At 31.8% G+C, this 22432-nt stretch overlaps 1 protein-coding gene across 2 annotated transcripts in view; it reads left to right on the forward strand.

The window, feature by feature from the left end:
- FCHO2 (FCH domain only 2) overlaps positions 1 to 22432 on the forward strand; it is a 104296-nt gene that overhangs the window by 21941 nt on the left and 59923 nt on the right. For both annotated transcript variants that reach the window (XM_006913131.3, XM_025047779.1), the window contains 6 exons: positions 791 to 865; positions 2779 to 2920; positions 3317 to 3469; positions 11617 to 11721; positions 17084 to 17182; positions 17906 to 18002. In XM_006913131.3, coding sequence (XP_006913193.1) covers positions 791 to 865; positions 2779 to 2920; positions 3317 to 3469; positions 11617 to 11721; positions 17084 to 17182; positions 17906 to 18002 — 671 coding nt within the window. The remainder of the gene's footprint in view (positions 1 to 790; positions 866 to 2778; positions 2921 to 3316; positions 3470 to 11616; positions 11722 to 17083; positions 17183 to 17905; positions 18003 to 22432) is intronic.

Here is a 22432-nt window from a genome sequence, read left to right on the forward strand (position 1 = left end):
ACTGGTGGTTATAGACTGTTCCACTGTTAAGAGTAGCACAGACTAAGAAGGAACGGGGTGTTTATGGAGAGATAAGGTAGAACTTAAATTATGCAGTGTTACGAAGGCCAAGACAGCCTCATGTTTTGTATATGTAGGTTATGTTGTCTGTGGAAAATTTTTTTTTATCCTATATTTAATGTCTTTGGTTGATGTTTTGTTTTTATTAAGCCTAAAATTCTATCAGCTAGTTATATAAAACACATTATTCTAGTGTGAAATACTCGTTAGTATTTTAGATCTAATCACAAATTAGATTAAGCCATGAAGTTCAGGACTTTAGACTTGCTAATAATTCATATTTAGTTTTGTGCAAATGATTATCATCAATCTCTTATTCTATTAAATGTACGTAATAATGAAATCACAATGTGGAAGCATAATAAAACTATATTAAGTACACCAAGTAAGTATTAAAAACAAATGACTTGCACACAGTCAGTTTACAGAGAGAGAATAATACAAGATGCAGCACTTTTGTATTTCCTGTTTAAATAACCATAGGTACTAAAGGTAAAAAGAGTAGTGACTTCATTTATGTTTTTTTGGTGATACAAATTATTTTAGTTCTACACCAGACTAGTTTTTTAAGTAGATGTGTGCAAAAGGCATTAAGACCACATACTTACTTATTTCTAACATATAATTTGAGTTATCTTTTTGTTTTTACAGTTTTAATTGTATTTTGATAACTTTGCTGTGTTTGGTCATTAACCAAGAGATATTATAATATGAAAATTTGATTTAACAGAGCTACTATAGAAGAAGCGTACTCCAGGTCTATGACAAAACTAGCAAAATCCGCAAGCAATTATTCTCAACTTGGGTGAGTTAATTTCTTTGGAGAACTCTTTTTCAGTGTTGATCTAGGCAAAGTTCTTCAGAATATTATGTTTCATTGAGGATATAATTATTTATAAATATAATATGTAATTATTTAAGATGTATATATGAATATATTCTTGACTTAATTGAAAATATAGTCGAACTTGCTGAATCACTTAATGCAAAGTAAATGAAACTTACTTTTCCCCTTTATAAACTAGTCATTCAGTAGTATAATTTTGATTTTATAAATGTTATATGTTATGCATGTTATTCTAGTTTTCTGTAAGTTTATTGAAATTCTGTTGAACAATGATCTTTAAAAACAAACTATTAAAATGACTAAAATACATTAAAAAGTCACGATTTTATAGATCATCATTAAATATTCCTTTTAAAAATTTGTGTTGAAGAAATGTATCTTTTGAAAAATGAATATTAATAATAATATATTTAAAATGAGATGTTCTCATACCTGTAACAACTCTGGGAAGAATAATTGTATAATTTGAACCATAACAACTCTGGAAGGAATACTTACTCTGTTTATCTAAAATTTGAGAAAAGGTTATATTTTAGCTCAGATGTGAAAATAATTAGTCCAACATTTATGAAGATTTTTATAATGCTATTCAATGAAAGAGTCCTCTGTATCTGGGTTTCTCATGAGTCTGTGAATCCTCTGAAATTTTAGATAAAATTTTGTGTAGGTATTCATATTTCTGATGAAGAGGGTCTCTATCAGTTATCAGATTCACATATGATTCTGTGATCCAAAAAACTGGTTAACTATTTTATGACAATATTCTCTAATGTCATTGAGTGTTTTTAAATAAAAAAGTCTTCCTACTTTGCAGCCTGGGTAAAAAGGAACTGGACTCTCAGTTTCATCCACTAGGTAGTGACACTGTCCATTATGTAAGTCCTGTCAGCCACAGCTAAGAGGGCCTTCTGCAGCATATTACTGGTTGGGAAAGATGGGGAGTTCTACCACCTTTTCGAGGAGAGTGGGGACTGGTGGTTGATGGCCATGTTTGTTTTTTGTTTTGTTTTCCTCCCAGTTCTCCTTTAATTCTTCCTCCATTCCCTCAAAACAACTTCATTCTTCCTTCTTTTTTCCATCTCTCTCCTCACTTTTCTGGTAGCCTCCTGTTTCTAGAGCCTCCATTTAGACGTGCTCTTTTAAAATGTACTTTCTTTTTTATTTACCACAGTAAAAGAAAGTAGAATAACAGAAGTTAGCTTTAACCAGTTGACTGTGGTTTTAATATAGAAAGTTCTAACCTATTTTTAGTTACTAGGTAGTAGATAGAAAAAACATGGATTGACTTAAACTGTGTTTTCTGATAATAAAGTTACTGACAATATTTCTGTCTTTGGAATGTGTACTTCTCAAATAATAAGTGATTTTTTTGTGTTAATGTCATCTCTTAAAATCATAAAGATTTTTATTTTATTTTATTTTTATTTATTTTTATTTTTTCTTTTTTATTTTTTACGCTTACAGCACCTGGTCTTCCTAGGTGGTCTCCCATCCACGTACTGACCATGCCTGACTCTCCTTAGCTTCCAAGATCAGACGGAATCGGGTTTGTTCAGGGTGACATTGCTGTAGACAGTCATAAAGATTTAAAATTCTGTACTGACCAAATTAGTTTAAATTAACCATTGGCCAGACATGTGATAAGTAGTTAACCCATTTCTATATACCTGAGGTCCAAAAATATTTTAAAAATCAACCAAGGATTAAAAAATTAAGGCCAGTCTGTCATTTAATTTGTAATATATTTTAATTTAATCTTTTGCCTAATTAAAATTGCTGACTATAACATTTTTATTTCCATTAGTTCTATTTTGGAGCCTTAAACTTTTTTTTTCTCTTAATAAATTACTCCCATGTTTTCTTTTCCTTAGAACATTTGCGCCAGTGTGGGATGTGTTCAAAACATCTACAGAGAAATTAGCTAATTGTCATTTGGATCTTGTTAGAAAATTACAAGAATTAATCAAGGAAGTTCAGAAATATGGAGATGAACAAGTAAAATCTCATAAAAAGGTATCAATTTTTTAAACTAAATTTATTGGGGTGACATTAGTTAATAAAATTGTAGGTTTTCAAGTGTACAGTTCTGTAATACATCATCTGTATATTGCATTGTGTTCATCACCCAGTCAGATCTCCTTCTGTCACCATTTGACCCCCTTTATCCTTTTGTATCTTCCCCTCACTTTTCTTCTGTAACCACTATATTGTCTGTGTCTATGAGTTTTTGTTTCTTTGTTGCTTTCAGTTTTAATCCCCCATATGAGTGAAATCGTGGTTCTCTACTTTTTTGTTTGACTTATTTTGCTTAGCATGGATATCAGTTTTTTCTTGCTAAAGGGTTGATTGGTCACATATTGAGTGCTTTACAGTTTGATCATTTTTGATGAATTATTTCATACCAAACAGACTAAAGAAGAAGTTGCAGGAACTCTGGAAGCTGTTCAAACCATTCAGAGCATAACTCAGGCCCTCCAGAAATCCAAGGAAAATTACAATGCCAAGTGTGTAGAACAGGAACGTTTGAAAAAGGAAGGAGCTACACAAAGAGAAATAGAAAAGGTAATTATAATAAAAATAATACCTCTGTGGTTTCAAAGCACTGTCACGTATATGACTGCATTTAATTTTCAGACATTCAAGAATGATCTCATACTAAAGATAAGACACTGTGCCTCTGTTAGTGATTTACCTGAGTGAAACAAGATTTGCAAAATGTATGGTAAATAGATTAGCAGACACATAAAAAGGAATGATTTCTTTATGTCAGTGACACATAGGATATTTTTATAAGATAATCGATGAGATACTGCTTCAACAATAAGATTCAACAATGAGGTAAAAACATTTTTGAAGTAAGACTTGGTATATTTAGAAAAGCATAGATACTTGAAGATAAGCTTTAAATATATATTGTGGGTGATTTACTGTTGACATTCAGCACACTTTTATAGTATTGTGGTAAACCACAACCCTTTCCCCCACTCATGTTTCCCCCCAACCATTCAATTGTTTGATGTGGTATAGTTTCTATTAGGAATGAGCCATAGGGAGTGATAATTTTGAAAGCTATGTTAAGTATTTGAAATATCCAGTAAAAAAGGAAAACCAAATTGTAACCATATTACAGTTAAAATAATTACAAAGGTATACATACAGGGCAAAAACTAGAAGAGAATATGGAAAGATTAAAACAATTGATGGAATTTGGGGGTGATAAGTGGCGGGGTGGGGAGATGGGGCATAGTAAGTTCACAATTTAAAAAAACCCTCCATTCCTGACAGCAATTATGAATAAAATATAAAAAGAAAACAAAATAATAGGATCCAAAAAGAATATTATCCCTGTGAACCAGAAATAGAACAGAAACCTGGAGTGGCATGTAGAGATTGATTATGCAGGCTTGTTGGACTTTAAGTTCTAAGTTAAGCAGAATTTGGCTTTTGTTTGGTAAAGGGCACTAAATGTTCCCTACGTAAGGTAAGCACAAGGAGCCACATTTACTGTGTAAAGCTGTAGGTAGGAAGAAGGGCTCTTGGGCTGCTGACTAGGACTAAATTAAAGCTTTGTTGGAAGTTGGGGTTTTTGGGATTCCATTCTGACTGGGAATCGAGTGAAGGAACCAATTTATGACTGTTTGAGCCATATCACCATTATTTTTCTGGGGAAGTAATTAAACTGTCTTTATAAGACTGATATTAAATTGGGGACTTGAAAGGCTGGCAAAAAATAACCTGAAAACTGGTAGCTGGGGATGGGTATGCGTAAAGGATAGAGCATAACGCAATTCTAGGAGGTACCATTTACACTGTATTCTATAGAGTTGTCCAGCAGTACTGATGGAGAGAAAAGAGTGAGAAAAAACCAAGAAACCTCCCATTTGAAATGAGCAAACAACAAAAATTCTAGAGCACACCTGAGAAATCTAATATTAAGACACCAATAAATTTAACAATTGGAATAAGAATTACAGAGGAACAAAAATATGTGTGTCAAGGATGTTCAAAGAGATGACCCAATATAAACTTATATTAAAGAAGATTAAGAAACTAAAGACTAAAGACCTAATGAATCAAGGTCTAATAGATAGGAAAATAGTTATTGGATCTGAAAAATAGGGTTATCGAAATGAAATTAAAGAATGGAGAAGGTGGTCTTTGGACTTGATATAGTCAAAGAGAATTTTGAAAGTAATACTGAGACAACCCACCCAGAACATAATACAGAGAAATAAGGGTTATAACATTCATCTGATAGGAATTTCAGACAAGAAAAATGGAGAGAATGGTGGGCAAGTAGTATTTGCAGTTTAACAGCTCAGAATTTATCAGAATTGAAGAAATTCAAGAGTCCTCAGGTTTAAAGTATATTCTTTGTATTAAGAATTTTAAGATAAATTCAGACCTAGACACCAGAGAAAGAGAGATTATTAAAAGCTACCAGGTATTTCTTTTCCTCACATCTCTGAAATCAGTGCATCTTCATTTAATGGTATCTTATCACTGTTGTTAGGTGGTATTTGTGGTGTAGTTTTATTGCCCATGTGAAATTTATTATACCAGGTAACATGATTGGACAACTGCAATACTTGGATTTTTTAGTTAATACTTGAATTTTTTAGTTAACAGACCACTTTAAGACCAATTGAGGAAGGAATAGTTTTGATGTTATCTACAAACCTTTTTGTTGACATCTCTTGGTAAGATAAGAAAATGTAAGCCCCAGTGTTTGGAAGAAAATCTGGAGATAATAATGAAACACTTTTAAGAAATGCTGTGTAATAATGCCCTTGATGACACTTAGGATAATATTACATTGGAAAAAAACAGATCTCAGTGATCCCTGAATTAGAAAATAATTGTGAAGGGTTAAAATCTGAATATGAATTTGATTTAAGAGTATCTCAAACAGTTCATTTTCTTTTTTTTCTTACTCTGTATCACATAGGAGTGGTATAGAATAAAAATCTACCTCTAAGTAGGTTTAAAAAGGCTCTTTAAATAGGTATAAAATAAAAAATGTGATAAGAAAGTCTTATTTCATGGCTTACTTGACAGCATTTTCTATTTTAGTCGTACACAAGATAATGTTGTGCTTTACCATTAATGATGTATTAGATTTAATAGTAGCCAAATATGCACATTAAATAACTACTAAAAAAGTATAATATAAGTCTTCTAAGTCAGCAAAAAGAAAAGAATATTAAAATTTATCAATAAGAGGAAAAATAGCAAAATAAAAGAATGATAGGCAGAAAAATCAAAATAAGTTGAAAGAAATAAGTCCAAACATACCAATAACCATAATACATATAAATTATAAATAGGTTGGTTGTCAAATTGGAGAAAAAATATTTTTACGTAAAACCACCTTAATGTTCAGCAGTAGGAGAATGTTTTATGTAATGAGACTATTCAGTAGTTGAAATAAATGGGTAAAATAAAAGGGTAAAGTGATATGGGATTTACAGTACTCTAGCAAAAAAAATATTGGATGGAGAGGAATGGAGGTAATCTTAGAGCCAGGTTCATGTGGTTTATTACTCTTCTTTTGTGTGCTCTAGAATTTCTTTTACAAAAGGAAAAAAAAAGTGAGCTAGAATGACATGAATTAACATAGGTAAATCTAAAAAGTATAATGTTGAGCAAGAAAAGCAAAGTTCCAGAAAAATATGTAGATTTTGCTGTCTTTTACATAATTTTTAATTCTCTGCAAAAGAAAAAAAAACAAAACCTTTTTATTTCTGTATAAGTAAATATGTTTTAGGGACAGTAAGCACTAAGGCACATGATGGGAGTTAATCTGGGGAGCAAGTGAGGGGAATGAGACTGGGAAGGAAGTGGGGCCTCATTCATCTATGTAATAATTAATATTTTCAAAAAAAGGACATGAACAAATAATATAAAGTTGACTATTTCAAAATAAAATTATTTTTTTAAATGTGAGCTATAGGAACATTTACATACAGTATGTATTGTAACATACATGTCTAACAGTAAATTAGTATAATGTCCATATCATTAATGCAGAAGTCGGCTATCTAAATTAGTTGAAACTTTCCAGAGGGTTAAAATACTTCTGGGTTAAATGCTGCTTGTTATTATCTTTTGTTTATGTAGTGACCACTTGAAAAATGTATAGTAGCTAGAGATTATACTTAAAGAAATGATTATCTGAATCTTTTGATATAAACCAGAAAAGGTTTAATATAAGGTAATGATTTCAATGAAATTAAAGGATTTATTTTTGATTAATATATGGAGCAAAGCTGTAGCATATGGTTGTGTCCTACTACAGGTTGTGAGTTGGTGGCTGAAATAGTCTCTAGTCTCTGTCTCACTTGCTCGGTAGTAGGGTGGACAGCTCAGAGAAAGGGTACTCTTTTCCTGATTATTCTACTCTGAGGTGATATCTTTGCTTGTCATAGTAGATGTGCTGGTAAGTCTCTGATTTATATATATTCAGATCCAAATCTAAGAAAATAATTTATTTTGGCCTATAATAAGCTTTTTGTTAACATGAATTGATTTAAGAAAAAATCTACAAAGATCTTTGAACCATTTCTTCTTTGGTAAACTTGAAAACATAAATACTTGTGGCTATTATGAGGATGCTTCTCACCCTCACAGAGCTTTATTTTTATAAAACACCATTTAGAAGGCACTCATGTTTGTGGACATTGACTAAGTACTTTTATATCTACATTTGCTTTATAGAATTTTACTATAAAAATTATAGGCACTTAAATATTTCTGATAGTATATCAGTAAATTTATTTATAGTACTCTAATAAAATGAGTAAGATGTAGGATTTATTTTATTATCAGTAGGTAATCTGCTAAAGCCAGTCTTTTATTTATGAGAAGAAATGTAGCTATTGCTTTTAAATATAATTTTCTTATTTAAGAACAAATGCTCCAACTTCCCTTTTAGTAATGACTTTACAAAAGTGGTTGTTTGTTACTACTAGGACTTTTAGTTTCTATAATTGTATTATAAGAATTTATAGTATTACTAAGCATATATACTATTTAGAAAGTTTTGACTTAATATAGAATTGCTGTATGGTGGTTTCCTATGAGAGATGTTTCTTGCTTTAAAAAATTATAGATGTTCCTGGTTACAATTACCTTCTAAAATTGCCTTTGTGTCTGTTTATATGATAACCTTAGTTTAAATTTGTTTTTATCATTATTTAAAACACCTGGTGAGTCTACAAATTTTTAAACAATTTTGTCCTTTATTGCTAAGTACTTCTTTTGTCAGGTTTTCCAAGATGCTTCTTTAAGTTGGTATATAATTTTCTTAAGATTCTAGAATATTATGTTTATGTTGGAAGAGTGACAACTGACGTAAAACATGTTAGAACTCATAGAGGGTATCTTTTTTCCCTTTATGTTTCCAAATAAGAGAAATGGAAAGTTTACAGTTTCCTAGTATCAGAAAGTATGCTCCAAAAGATTATCTATTCACGGTTCTGGGTTAGATCTAGCTCTTAACCTTTGAGATGATGAAGTTGATGCTTTTATGGTCAGAAAAAATGAACAAATAAGTTTGTATGCCAGGTTGAACATTAGACCAAGATTTATGGTGAGAATATTTTAGGAGAAAAAAGTTATAAAAATATGCTAGCTTAAAATTTTAAAATTTATATTTCTACCCCTCTTGACTCAGTAAAGATTTGAATACCAAAAATAGTTAGATTTCTAGAGAGTATTTGATATTTGAGTACAGGAATAGGAGAATATGCTTAGGGAACTTCCTTCCATCTCTTAAAGTCTTATAATTTTAGATGTGATGATTAATGTTGTGAAGTGATTACTTTGTTTATATTCTAGAGATATATAGGTCTTCTATAAGGAGTAATGTTCAGTCAGTCATCTTTTATTTCTATTAGATTATAAATTCTTTGCGAGTGAGAAACCATTATTACATTGTCCACAACACAGCTCATTTGTTTACTTGGAAAAATAATCAGAGCAAAATATTATTTTAATTTTTTCTGTTAATTAATATAATAAAAAATTAAGTCTATTTTAAATATAGGTTATAGACTAGATTCTTGCCTTTTTAAATGATTTATTCAAGTATTTTTTTGATTGTTAGGTAGACTATGGAGTGGTAATTTGTGTGCAAGTAAATAAATGTTTTAGTTCCTACTATGTGCCTGCCTGGTACCATGCTAGATGTTAAGAAGGTTATTAATGGTTAAATGCATATTATCCCTATCAAGAAATTTTTTTCTTTTGGGGAGCCAAGACATATTAACTAGTGCCAAACAAGAATTTAAGAGAAGTTATAATGGTAAGGTTAGAAAGGGAAGTATTTTAATTTGTGCAGAACCTGTAAAAAGAAAACTTGTGAAAGGAAAACAGGAAAGATCCCATGAAATAAATTACTTTTAAAAGTATGGACACAATCATTATAGTTATATTTTGGGGAAATTTTATATTTTTATGAATTTTTTTTCAATTGCAAATATTTCTAGTAATGATCACAACTCATGTCTATATCAGTATCTGACACAAATTATTAAAGAGGAACTTAATAGCAGAGAAAAAGAGTAGGTGTTAGGATGAGGAACAAGCAAAGAAGGAGATACCAGTGGGACTGCACATTTTGCTAGGCTATGTCATTACAAATTACTGCATGGACTGTAGGTTGTTGATCACTCTTGTGTAGACTGAAAATTTAGGTAGCTGGAAGAAGAAATGGAAGTTTCTTGGGATAAAAAAATCCAAAAGGAAACCCTGATAACCATGCCATTAAAATTGTTTATAAAATTCTAGCAAACTGGGTTATCTGGGTTTCCTGTGAGGGTACTTTGTAAACTCTAAATACTTATTTAATTGTTATGTATTTGCCAGGATGTTAGATAAAGGTATAGTAACAGTAGTATAAAATAATGTTAAACGGCCAGACACTGGGAAAAGAGTTAAAAAAAAAAAAAAAATCCATAGGTCCAAACTAGAAAATCATTATAAGCTTTAGCCACTTACTTTAGGGATAGAGAGCTTGGGACAACTCTTACATATAATAACAGCAAAATATAATAATACGTGTTTCTGATTATATTTTTTTTAGAAACTATAATAATAACAGATACCATTATTTTGTAGGTTAAACTATATACTAGACACTGTCCCAAGCATTTTATGTAACTTATATTTTATTACTGTCAAAACTCTAAAAAATAAGTGGTATCGTTCTCATTTTAGGAATGAGAGAACTATATCAAGCTCAAAGACAAGGTCAAATGGGGTAGTAAATGGTGAAGATGGAATTTGAATCCTGTTTCTTCTGGCTCCAAAACCAGTTTTCTTTACATGATAAAGTGGCATCCTATATTCTTTAAGAAGGCAGGAAAGCATAGAACATACATGTTTAATATATGCAATTATATTTTAGAGAGAATATGGAGTTTCCTTTCTAGAAAATAGGATTATATGCACTCTTGCCAATCCCAAACCTCCAGGTAAACCTAATTTTCTGTTTCTAATTCTTATTCTTAGATTTCTGAACATAGCTGGAGATAATTGCATATTGGTTCTGATTGGCTCTACAGAAATTCCCTGTTTTTCAGCTTTACTTAAACCTTAGTGGTTCTTAGCAGTACCTTTTTACTCACCTTAGTTATTACTTGCTGCATCCTCTATAACCATGGTTTGAAACTTTTTTCATTCTCCTGAAGCTCCTAACCCTACCCTACTCTTTTTTATTCTTAGCAGATCATCTCTTACCTCATCAAGAAAATGAAGATCTTTATATCTTGAAATCTTATACCTTCTCTTTTTTTTTGATCGTCTTTAAACTCTTATTATACTTCACTACCTCTCCCTCTTAAAACTTCCTTTGTCCAAGTTGATCAGTCCTTTGAGAATAGTCAAGTTTCTTGATAGCCATATGTCTGCCCCAATTCATAGGTTACACATAGTTTTTCTCTTTCTTGAATGTCTGTCTTCCACAGAATCTTTCTTTACTTCTGTGGCTTTGTTACTTTCTACCAATTTCTAGCTGTTTATGTATGTTATACTTCTTTTATGAAGTTCTTGAAAAGATCCCTATATAATTTATCCTTATATTCTTCATTGCCTGATATTTAACATTGTTTTTATTGAATAAGTTACTTTGATAAAACCAGAACTATAATAACACAGTAACAAATTTTTAAAAATAGAAATCTTGAAAAAATAAGCAGTGATTAAAAAATTTATCGATTTTCTGGAGCATAATGGAAACTGAGAAACATCAAGTAAAACTGATTTCTCAACTTTTGAGCTAGATTTATAGCCATTAATCAGACACTCAGTAGAACATATGTATGTTGTGGGGAGAGGAGGAAGGCTTACAGGTGTAGAAAGGAGTGTCAAGCATATTCTGATGGTATTGTCATATTTTTGTTCTTCGAATTTTTAGTAACTATCTTATAATGTGGTATATGATCTTACTCTGGGCTATAAATTAGAGTATTAACTTTTTAAAGCATGTTCTGTCAGCTGGAAAGAAGAATTAGCATTTAGTTTCTGTGTTATTGTGTGATTATAACAAAAAATATTACTAAGGAGGACTTGAAAAGATATTAAAGTTAATTTATGTCATATTGAACTCAGCATAGGCCTCATCCATTAAAATGAATTTAGATTATTATTTTATATTAAGAAAGAAAAAAGTCCATTGTGTAGTTCACAATGTTTTTGTTTTGTTACAGGCAGCTGTTAAATCTAAGAAAGCTACTGATACCTATAAACTCTATGTGGAAAAATATGCATTAGCAAAAGCTGATTTTGAACAGAAAATGACAGAAACAGCTCAGGTTGGTATTTTTAAGGTTTTAAATTGAAAGCAGAATATTTGTGTTTACTGGTTAAATATAATTTTTCCATTATATAATTTTTTAGTATTAGAAATGTTAAAATGTATAATCTCAATGTTTTAATAGTGCTATGTTAAAAATATACATTTTGTTTTGGAGATTGAGCACCAAGATGCAATACTTATCATAAAGGATTATTCAGATAGATCAGAAGAGGCTGTTGAAAGTGAGTTGGGGAAAATGAGGACATTGGTAGATGATGAAGACAGTGCTGACTATTAGCTTTATGTATGGATTTTAAAATTGACTTCTGCTTAAGAAGAAAATTGGAAATGACTCAATGCTAAGGTGTAGCAGTTAACAAAATAGTCAAAACTCCCTGTTCTCATAGAACTTCCATTTTAATGAGAGAAGGCAGACAATAAAAAAATTTCTGTCTCCCGTAAGTGTGGGATAATTATATCTGATTTGATGTTCTTAGGACCTTAATTAAAGGCCTAGGTTTAAGATGGCGCTTTTTATGAATCAATCCTAAAACATCCATCCACACTCTCTTGTCCTCTTGTTTGTTTTTTTTCTTTGCTACTTTTCATTAGCTAACTTACCATGGATTTTATTTATTGTATCAGTCAGGATAGGCTGGGTATGCTGAGGTGACAGAGAACCCTCTAAATCTCAGTGGCTTACAATAGCAAAAGTTTATTTGCCATGATGCTTCTTGTTCATCATGGGTCAGCTGTAGCTGTTCTGCGTCACCTTTATTCTGGTTCTGAGGCTGATGGAGGAAACTCTTCTTAGAACATTATTTTTAATCTTGTATGAGAGGCTAACAACATGGTAAAGTACACTCGCTCTCTTACCTGTATTTCTTATGGTCTCTCTTCCTCCACAAAAATGTAAGTTCTGAGAGAGCAGGAATCAATATGTTTACTTTCCTCAGCACTTAAAACAGTTCTCAGCTCATGGTAGGTGCTCAGTAAATATGAAAGAAAGACTAATGAATCTGACTTTTTGGACTTTAAGGAGTCTTCTCACTTGGAGTGGTGAAGGATTCACACCCCAGAAACCAGGCATACATGCATCCATCTTTGCTTACCATGCCGTGGGCACCGTGCTAGATGCTGAGTGTCTACCAAATCTATGTAAATAAAACATATTTCTCTGCTCTAGGTGTAGTGTACAGTACAGAGGAGGAAGGCATACATTTAATACATGCCTAAATATAAAGTTATAAATTATTACATTGTTACAAGGACAGGCTTCCACGAGATAGAATAATAGTGGTGACCTAATTTGGATTAGGGAGTTGGGAAACCCCTTTTTGGAGAAGTGACATTTAAAACTGAGACTTGAAGAATGAGCAAGAGACTCATTCTGGGGCCAGAAAGTTCCAGGCATTGGAGACCATGGGTATGAAGGCATAGAGGTATGAAAGAGCTGTCATAGAAAGTATAAAAAATTTTTACTAAAACTGAGTAAGGAGAAATGATGGTAAGACATGAGTTTGAGCTAGGCAAGGACTAGGATTAGTAAGGGTTTGGGTTTTCTTCTAAGAGTAGTTGGAAGATAGTAGAGGGTTGTATGCAGGGATGTGACATAATCTGTTCTGCATTTTAAAAGATAATTCTGGCAGTTTTGTGAAGAACGGATTATAGTGAGGCCAAAGGAGAATCAAGAGTCCAGTTTGGAAGGCCTTGTAGTAATCAGGTGAGAAGGATGAAAGCCAGTGTGGTGGCCTTGAAGAAATACGTGAATGCATTTAGAGATGGCAGTGGTGGGATGGATGGGGTAGTTCTAAGGGAGATCGAGATCTCTTCCAAGTTTGGGCTTCTACGTCTATATGGATAGAGATGAATGGGAAAGACTACGTGAAGAACTATTAGTTTGAAGTGTTAGAAGGGGATTAGATTTTCAGTTTTGAATAGCCTATACCTAAGCTGAGCTGGGCATAGTAGTCATATTTCCTTATCCACAATTCTGAATTCCAAAAGCCCTGAAAACCAAAAGCTTTTTTCCTATAACTCATTTCACAGCAAAAGTTGACTTAAACTGACATGATTCTGTTTCTAGGCTTTATTCATCCTACTTAGACTGAATGTACATATTTTCCTTTAGAAATATTTATGTGTTTGATAAACAGATGCCATTGCAGACAGATCCTGCTGGTAGTTTTATGAAATATATGGTTATAACACCATATTTTCTTTATTTAAAAAATCCAAAATATTTGAATTTCAAAACACCTAGCCCCAAAGTTTTTGAATAAAGGATTGTGAGCCTGTATAAAACAGGGGCTTGTCAGCACACAAAGCCATAATGACATCACCTTTGGACAGTGTGGGGAAGAAAGGGCCAAGCTCTCAGAGAGTCATCATTGAGTTTGGTAGAGGAAGAGATGCTGAAACTCAAGTAGGAGAAGAAAGAAAACTGGGAAATGTAATGTCATGGTAGCTGGGAAATGATAATGTTTCACGAAAGGTTTAGTTGTTAAATTGAGGCTCCAACTGTAGTCAGATAAAAAGTTCCAATTTCTATAACAACTGAGGTCATTGTAGACTTCAGCACGTGCTCTTTTGTCTTCTAAATCATCAGGAATGCTCATTTGTAAGGCAGTTATTGTTGATTTGTTAATTTTGCATCAAAATGACTAGTTCTATCAAAAAAAAATGCTGCCTTTCAATTATTTAATTTGAAAAAACGAATTAAAATTTGCTAGAGTCAGAGTTTTTTGTTTTTATTACTTTATAAATGTATTCTTAAAGAATTCTTAGCATTCATCTTTTCTTCTCCTTTTTCTGCTTCCTCATTACTTTTTTTTTTTTTTTAGATTGGCATTTTAATTGTTTATCTTGCCATTTCCAAGTTGGGAAATTTATTTTGAGTAGGCGAATAACCATGCTGCTTTTAGATAAAGATAATGGTATACCGTGCTAATTCGTGTGTGTATGTTCTCTCTCGTGTTCCATCTTTGTCTCTCCTCCCCCCTTCTCCCCCGCCTTTCTCTTTCTGTCACACGTGCACACCAGCAGGATAGATTAAATATTTTTTTTCTTAATAGATAGTAGACTTTAATTTGGTTTATTTACAAGTGAAAAGAATTATTTTACATCTCTACTTTGCATTTGTTTCAGGCCAAGCAGGTTGACCTAATCCCAGGAAAGGGCCTGTTAGTCTAGTGAGAATCAAATTTGGGTGACATGGCCTAATTTACTAGTAGGAAAGAAATTGAGGCCCTGGGGTGAAAGAGGTCAGAAATTACTTGGAATATTTGTGATTTAATTTTTTCATATGCGGTTGAGAATAAGTGTGATTAAAATTGTGACTTCTCTTTGTGGTTATGCTTTTTACCACTATCAATTAATGTACTTGAAAAACTTGAAACAATATAGAGATTTTATTTAACAGTTTGTTGGCTAGTTTAAAGACACTGAGATTTGTTTAAGCAATACCCTCAGATTAAAGATTTAGAGTTAGAGTGCTTTTATATATCTCTAGTGGCTGACAAAATTGTACATTTTAATATACTCATGTAACAGTACGTACAAACAGTAGATTTGAAATTGCAAGGAGGAAAGTTCTTTCTGATTGTTCAAGAAAGTTCATTTAATTATATTCAAACACTTGAGACTATATTACCATTGCTAGGCTCTGAGTTTAGCAGTCACTAATTTTGAGGGATTGTGATTTTTAGCAGTGTCCCCTCACCAGAAACACCCAGTGCAATTTCAGAATTTTGTCTGAATTATGCTTCGAGTTCCTTTGTGGTTTCATGCTTTAAGTTTTTCTAAATAATTAAGGATCTGCCTCATTCTCTGTTTCTAAAGAGAATGAGAAGAAGATACAACTTTCTTGGAATTAAGCATCATCCATATGAAATTAGTGGCTGTTTGACCAGGCTTTCCTGGATTCGGGTCTACCTGTCTATGAGAAGATACCTTGTTCATCAAATTACAGAAATTTAAGATGAGGGTGACTTCTTATAGCATGAACATAAAATAGAATCATGTTCCTGCTGTATATTCTCAGTTCTTAAGACTAATTCCGGATCGTGCAATGTTGGTATTCTCATTGACTTGGTCAGAATTAGTCAAGACAAGCATTCTATTTTAACTCTGCCATTCCTAATGAATAAAATTGATTGATTCAAGTTTTTGGATTGTTGCATTACTGCCAAAACTGTAATTTCACCATTTGGATATTTTTTTAAAGTTCAGACTCTTTACACAAATATGGACATGATCATTTGGCTTAGCGATTTCCTTTCATGGAACTCAGTGCTGAAGAAAACTAGATGTTAAATATGGAGTGAGGCAATTTCATAAGATAAACCAGAGAATAATAACAAGGCATTTAGGCCTATTCCTTAGAACTGCTTTAATTTGGCACAAAAAAAAAAAAAGAAAAAGAAAAAAAGGGTAATCAAGTTTGTGCAGTAGAAATGACAAATGTATTTTGTTTGAAAATGGCTAGTTCAGCATTTCACAAATCCTGTTTTAAGGAATATTGTTGTTCTGTGAGATATTAATAGATACTCAGAGAAGAAAAACAGAAGGGTTGTTTGGTGAAAGAAATTTGGAAAACACTGATTTAAGCAGAGTGAAACAAGTTTTGTTATTTCAGTATTTCTCAGTTTTTAACGTTTATTGTGAAGCCAAGTCTGGCGGTAGTTTTCTTCCTGGGGAATAAATGTCAGAATAACCTGAGAATTTTTTCTAAACAATATTTTTCTCTCTTTCCACCCCCATCCCTCATGTTGTCGTGCAGGGTCTGTGTGTTTTGCAGTTTGAAAACATTCCTAGGCGATCTGGTGCATCCCTACCTTTAGTTGAGAACTGCTAAAATAGAGTATATGGACTTCACAAATTTCTTTGACCACAGATTTCCTCTTGAAGACTATGTATTAACATTTCAAGGATTAGAAAGACATTTTGAGAGTCTCTGGGCTAGATCGTAAAGTCTTCAGAAGTAAACAGCAGTTTTTGCTTTGCCAGCTAATTGTTTTTCAGTTTTGAAACATACTCCCTTGGCTTTTGTGACACTATTATCTTGGTTCTCCTTATTTTCTGATCATGATTATAGATTTTAATTTGTGATATCTTCAAACTCTGAAAAAGTTCATGATGTCTGAGAAATGGCATAACAAAAAGTTAACTTTTTTCAATGCCATATTTTAGTATGTTTACTAAACCCATTTGTCTAGAAGCATTGCTAAACATTACATAATAATGGGGAACTTACTAAATTTGGTTAGCTGTATTGAGATGACTTCTAAAAGGTCTTTCGATTTCAGAATCTATGTGTATATATGTTTATATAATATATATGTATTTTATAGATGTAACTTTTTATATTTGCTACCCAGAAATTTCAAGATATTGAAGAAACTCATCTCATTCACATAAAGGAAATTATAGGATCCTTGTCAAATGCTATAAAGGAAATTCATTTGCAGATAGGCCAGGTAAGTTTTTACTTCTGTTGAACTGATTCATGAGACTTTTATGTTCATTTATGACTTTAAAAATCCAAAACTCATAACATGATACTGAATTATTTCAGATAAAGAATATATATTTACATGTATTATATATTAAATAAACTGGATTTTTGATTATTTGGCCACTAAGGATGATTCAAATTAACTATGCTCAGTCCTCTTTATATTAAAAATTTTAAGTTAAAATTGTTGAATGTTTCTTTTTTAAAGTTTTGCTATTTTAAAAGTTAGAATAACAGCTTCAGAAAGTTACAGAACTTGTACTTAGAAATTTACCAAAAATATAAAAGTGGTTTAATGATGACAGTTTGGGATGCATTGAAATAATAGTAGAAAAGATGAAGTCTGTTATTTTTTTATTATTAAAGATCTGAAACTTTTTCATTACTTATATAAGTTTTATTTGTAAGAATTGTGTCTCTAAAACATTCCAAGATGTGAACAGGAATTAGTCTTTACTTCTAAGGCCATGCAGCCATATCTTAAGGGGTTCATGTAAGCAGTGGTTGGTACCCACTGTAAGTTAGGTGACAGAGTATGTTAAGTAAATGAAGGTTCTCAAAGGCCCTGGGTTCAAAAAATATGTATTTTTGTGTAATATAGTTTAATTGTTTTGTGGAAGTTTTGTCTGATAAATGGCAAGAATACTTAATGGAAAAAGAATTTATCTTTATCTTGTTCAAATAGGTCCATGAAGAATTTATAAATAACATGGCTAACACTACAGTTGAAAGCTTGATACAGAAATTTGCTGAGTCAAAAGGCACTGGGAAAGAAAGACCTGGTAAGATAATAAAGTCTGCAAGGAAATGTATTCAGATTTCCCATCCAGCAACAAATGTGTTTGCCTTTAAATTCCAAAACTGCAAAGTGGCGCTTGGGAGATACTTAAAAATTTGTGTAAAATCTCAAGTATCATTTACTTTGTGTCTGGTGATATATTAAATTAAGATTTTTGTTTTAACCTTTAGTGGTTAATAATTTAGTATTACTTAAAATGTTGTTATAACCTTTATTAAATTAATATATTGCAGTTTATATTTTTGAATGTAAGTTAGCAATTTTAATAAGAGAAAAAGTAGGAGAGAATATTGAGTATTCATAGCATTGAGGCCAAGAAAGAACCTTTCTTAAAATTTAATAACTTTTTTCTTTTTCATTTACATATTCATTCAACAAATGTATTAATTGAGTGCTAACAGTATTCCTGGCACTTTTTTAGATACTGGGGATACACTAGTGAACAAATAAATGCAGGAATCCTGGTTCCTATTTTATGAACAAGTGATTACAGGTATCCTGAATCTTATTTTTAATAAGCATGTTAGGATATATCAAATGTAATAAGTAGCCCATTTCCATCTCTTGCTCATCATACTTATAGTTTTCCAGATTTCTTTAATCTATTTGTTAGTTACATTACTATGTTCTTGCAAGATATTTGTTTCACTCCCCAGGTAAAAATAATTCAATCCAGTAAAGAAGTTAAAATATGGTGTGGAATTTAGGAAAGTAGATAAGTGATTTTTAGTGAATTCCAAGAGTCATTTTTCTTCAGTGCAGTTCACAGAAATAAGGCTTGAAGTCTGTCATATTGACTTTCTCATTTTTCTCACATTTTGTTTCAAGCCATATTGATTCAGTTATGTTAGTATTTTTTTCTCTTTCAGATCTTTCTATGTGTTCTCTACTTACTTGATTAATTGCACCAGCAAGTTTCTAAATACTGACACAGCAGAGATTTCATCTCTAATCCATTTTACATGTTATAGCACATTCATGTTTTGACTATACAGTTATGAACTCATAAGTGCACTACTCATGAATCTTTGACTTTTCATTATAGACAGAATGAATTAGACTCTGGACTTGGATTCAAAGCCCTTTACGATCAGGTCCTGACCAGTCTTTAGTCTCACTTTCCATTATTCCTTTTATGGATACCCTTTAGTGCAGGCAGCCTGAACTGTTTGCTGTTTCCTATACAAGCCCCTTTTTTTCCCTTGGTACCCTAGTTGCCCTTATGTTCTTACCTTAGAAAATGCTAAATCCCATCCCTTTCTTATCCTCTGTCTTCCCATTTATTTATCTAATGAATTAACTCTAAAAAGGTCATGTGTTACTTCCTCCATCAAAAGTGTCAGAGAACTTTTAACAGTACCTTTTTTTTTTTTTTGGCATTGTTGCTATCTTAAATTTTCATAATTGTGTACTTGTGAAGTAAAGTTATATATTTGGTTCATCTGTTTATCTTCTTTATGTATAAACAGTACATTTTTGTTGAATGAACAAATGGGCATATAATGGCAAGGTTAGGATATTAAGGAGGTTGGAATGGATGGATGGATTTGCTATTTGAAAAGTCTTGGTGAGGGAATAGTAAATTATGGTTAAAATTTTTAGTGAGTACTTAATTCTCTGCCATGTACTGTACTAACCACTTTGTAGGCAAACTTTGATCTTCAACAGCTCTTTGAAAGTAGGTACTGTTATTCTCATTTTTCGGATGAGGGAAATGTTAGGAGGTTAAATGAATTGCCTGAATTAGTACATGGTAGAGCTGGGATTAAATGACAGAATTCTTGACCCCAAGGCCCATGCTTTGGAGCAATTAGGGTAAACTAAGTGAGTTTACATATTTATAAAGAGAATAAGGATGTTGAGATATATAACTACAGAATAGTGAGAAATTCTAAAATTCCTTGGGAAAAAATAAAATTATAAGATAAGTGAAGACCAGTTAAGAGAGAGAAAAACAATTGGGGAATGAATAGATTTTTTTTTTACATAGAGCATTTAGAACTGTTGATAGAATAAAAGCAAAGATGTATTTATTGGTTGGTTAAAAGTGCTTAGACATCTGAATAAGGTTGATAGGTTATATTATCAGTATCCTGTTTGTGACATTATATCATAGTTTCACAGAATGTTATTGTAGGAAACCAGGCAAAGTGTACAAGGAATCTCTGTGTGTATTTTTTTAAACAACTATATGTGAATCTATAATTAACTCAATAAAAGTTTCAATTTTCTTATCTGTGGTATGGCACAGTACTTAGCCCTGTAGTTTGTAGTCTATTCTTTACTAGCATTGAGACTCTGTAAAGTGAGGGTAATAACAGTACCTACCTCATGGGGTTGTTGTGGGGTTTACATGAGATGTTACATTTATCAAGTACTTAATAAGTGTTATTTTCAAATATTAACACATTCTTGGTTAATAGGTAACAAATAATGGATATTGTTTCTTTATAAATTTAAATTTACTGGCCTAAAGATATACTAAGACGTGTAGAAAATTCTTGTAGCTAAATGGTAAAAGATAAGAGGAAATCCAAGAATGGTGATAACATGGGCTTTCCTGGAATCACCAGACCCAGAATTAGGTGGCTGTTTAAGGATGACTGTTGACATTGTATATATAAGTGATTGGTGGTCCTAGAACTAACTTTAAAAAAAAGAGGAGGGTGTAGGGTGGAGTGTAAGGGATAAATATTACCTCTCTATTTGACTTGCTGTGGGTGACTAGTTGCAGCTTTCACATGTTTGTTCAGCTTACAGGCACATGAACAAATGAGTTTGAGGTCCCATTGCAATGATAAAATTTTGTGTTTCTCAGAAAAATAACAATCAGAATTTTACATGTGATTGTATAGAATTCATAGAATTGAAAGATTTTGTATTGTAAGATGTATTCTAACCTTTAATTGTGTTTACTATTGTTTGCTGTTAACATTTTATTTCTCCTGTTTGGTAAGGGCCCCCTCTGGTGGTTAAATTCCTTCCTAAACTAATTTTCATCCTGTGGGAGAAACATTTAAAAGTAAGGCCCCTTTCTTTAAAAATATGTAAATCTCTAAGTTAACCTATTTCTCTTGCTCTGAAAAAAGACTAGTTTTTCTTTAGTCAATTTTATCTGTTGAAAGATATAACCTCTAACTTTGTCTCCAATTCTCCTATAATTCAAATACTTTGAGAGCATTAGAAATTTTTTTCTATTCATTTGAGACTGTTTTATACTACCTATTATATGTACTGACATTTTTGTCATTAATTTTCTATTGAGATATAATTGACATAATATTGTATTAGTTTATAAAGATTTGATATATGTATATATTACAAAATGATTACCACCAGTAACTTTAGCTAATATCTATCTTCACACATAGTTAAAAATTTTTTCGTGGTAAGAACTTTTAAGAACTACTTTCTTAGCAGCTTTCAGATACGCAGTACAGTATTTTTAACTGTAGTCACCATGCTGTGTATTATATCTCCAGGATTTTTAAATCTTTTTTTTTTTTCTTTTAAATCTTATAATTGGAAGTTTGTACCTTTTGACCACTTTTACTCATTTTGCCCACCCTTCACTCCCCACCTCTGGCAACCACCAGTTTGTTCTCTGTATCTATGAGTTCTTTTTTTTCCTTCCAGATTTCACATATAAGTGAGATCATCCAGTATTTGTTTTTCTCTGCATTCCCTCTGCTGTGCTCCCCATCCCATGCCCAACTATCAACTACTAGTTTGTGGTAGTTCTATTTTTAATTTTTTGTGGAAACTCCATACTGTTTTTATCATTACTTTTTAAGTATAGTGGTGCCTGGCTCTTCTGGAATTTGGGTCACTGTAAGTAGATGCTTGGGATATCGAAGCACTTGTGGTCTTAAAGAGTCATGAAGAAACAGGTGTTTTCTAATTTTGAATGTCTATGTCTTAATGACATGATCCTCGTATTCTACTCATTCTCATGTATTTCAGTTACCAAAGGAGATTAAACTCCATATTTTTTTAATTTTAATATATAGTTTATTTGATCTAGTATATTTAAAATATTATCATTTCAACATTTAATATCAAAAATTATTATAAGGATTTTACTGTTTTTCATACTGTCTTAGAATTCCAGCATGTATTTTACACCTACAGCCACATCTCAATTCGAATAGCCACATTTCTAGTGCTCAGTGGCAAATATGGCCACTGGCCACAGGACTGGATGGTACAGTCTGAGAGATCATATATCAACATAGACAGAACTTAGCATTGTGATGAGAAGAAAAAAGCAAGTTCCACAAAGGAAATAGAGTATGTTACTACTTATGCAAATGTTTGAAACATGAAAAATGGTGCTATCTATAGATACACGACATATATGTCAAAATATTTTTTAATTTTTAATTTCTTTTTGAAGAAAAGATTTAAATTTTT

Source organism: Pteropus alecto, unplaced genomic scaffold (genome assembly GCF_000325575.1).
Source record: "Pteropus alecto unplaced genomic scaffold, ASM32557v1 scaffold20, whole genome shotgun sequence".
Classification (NCBI taxonomy): Eukaryota; Metazoa; Chordata; class Mammalia; order Chiroptera; family Pteropodidae; genus Pteropus; species Pteropus alecto.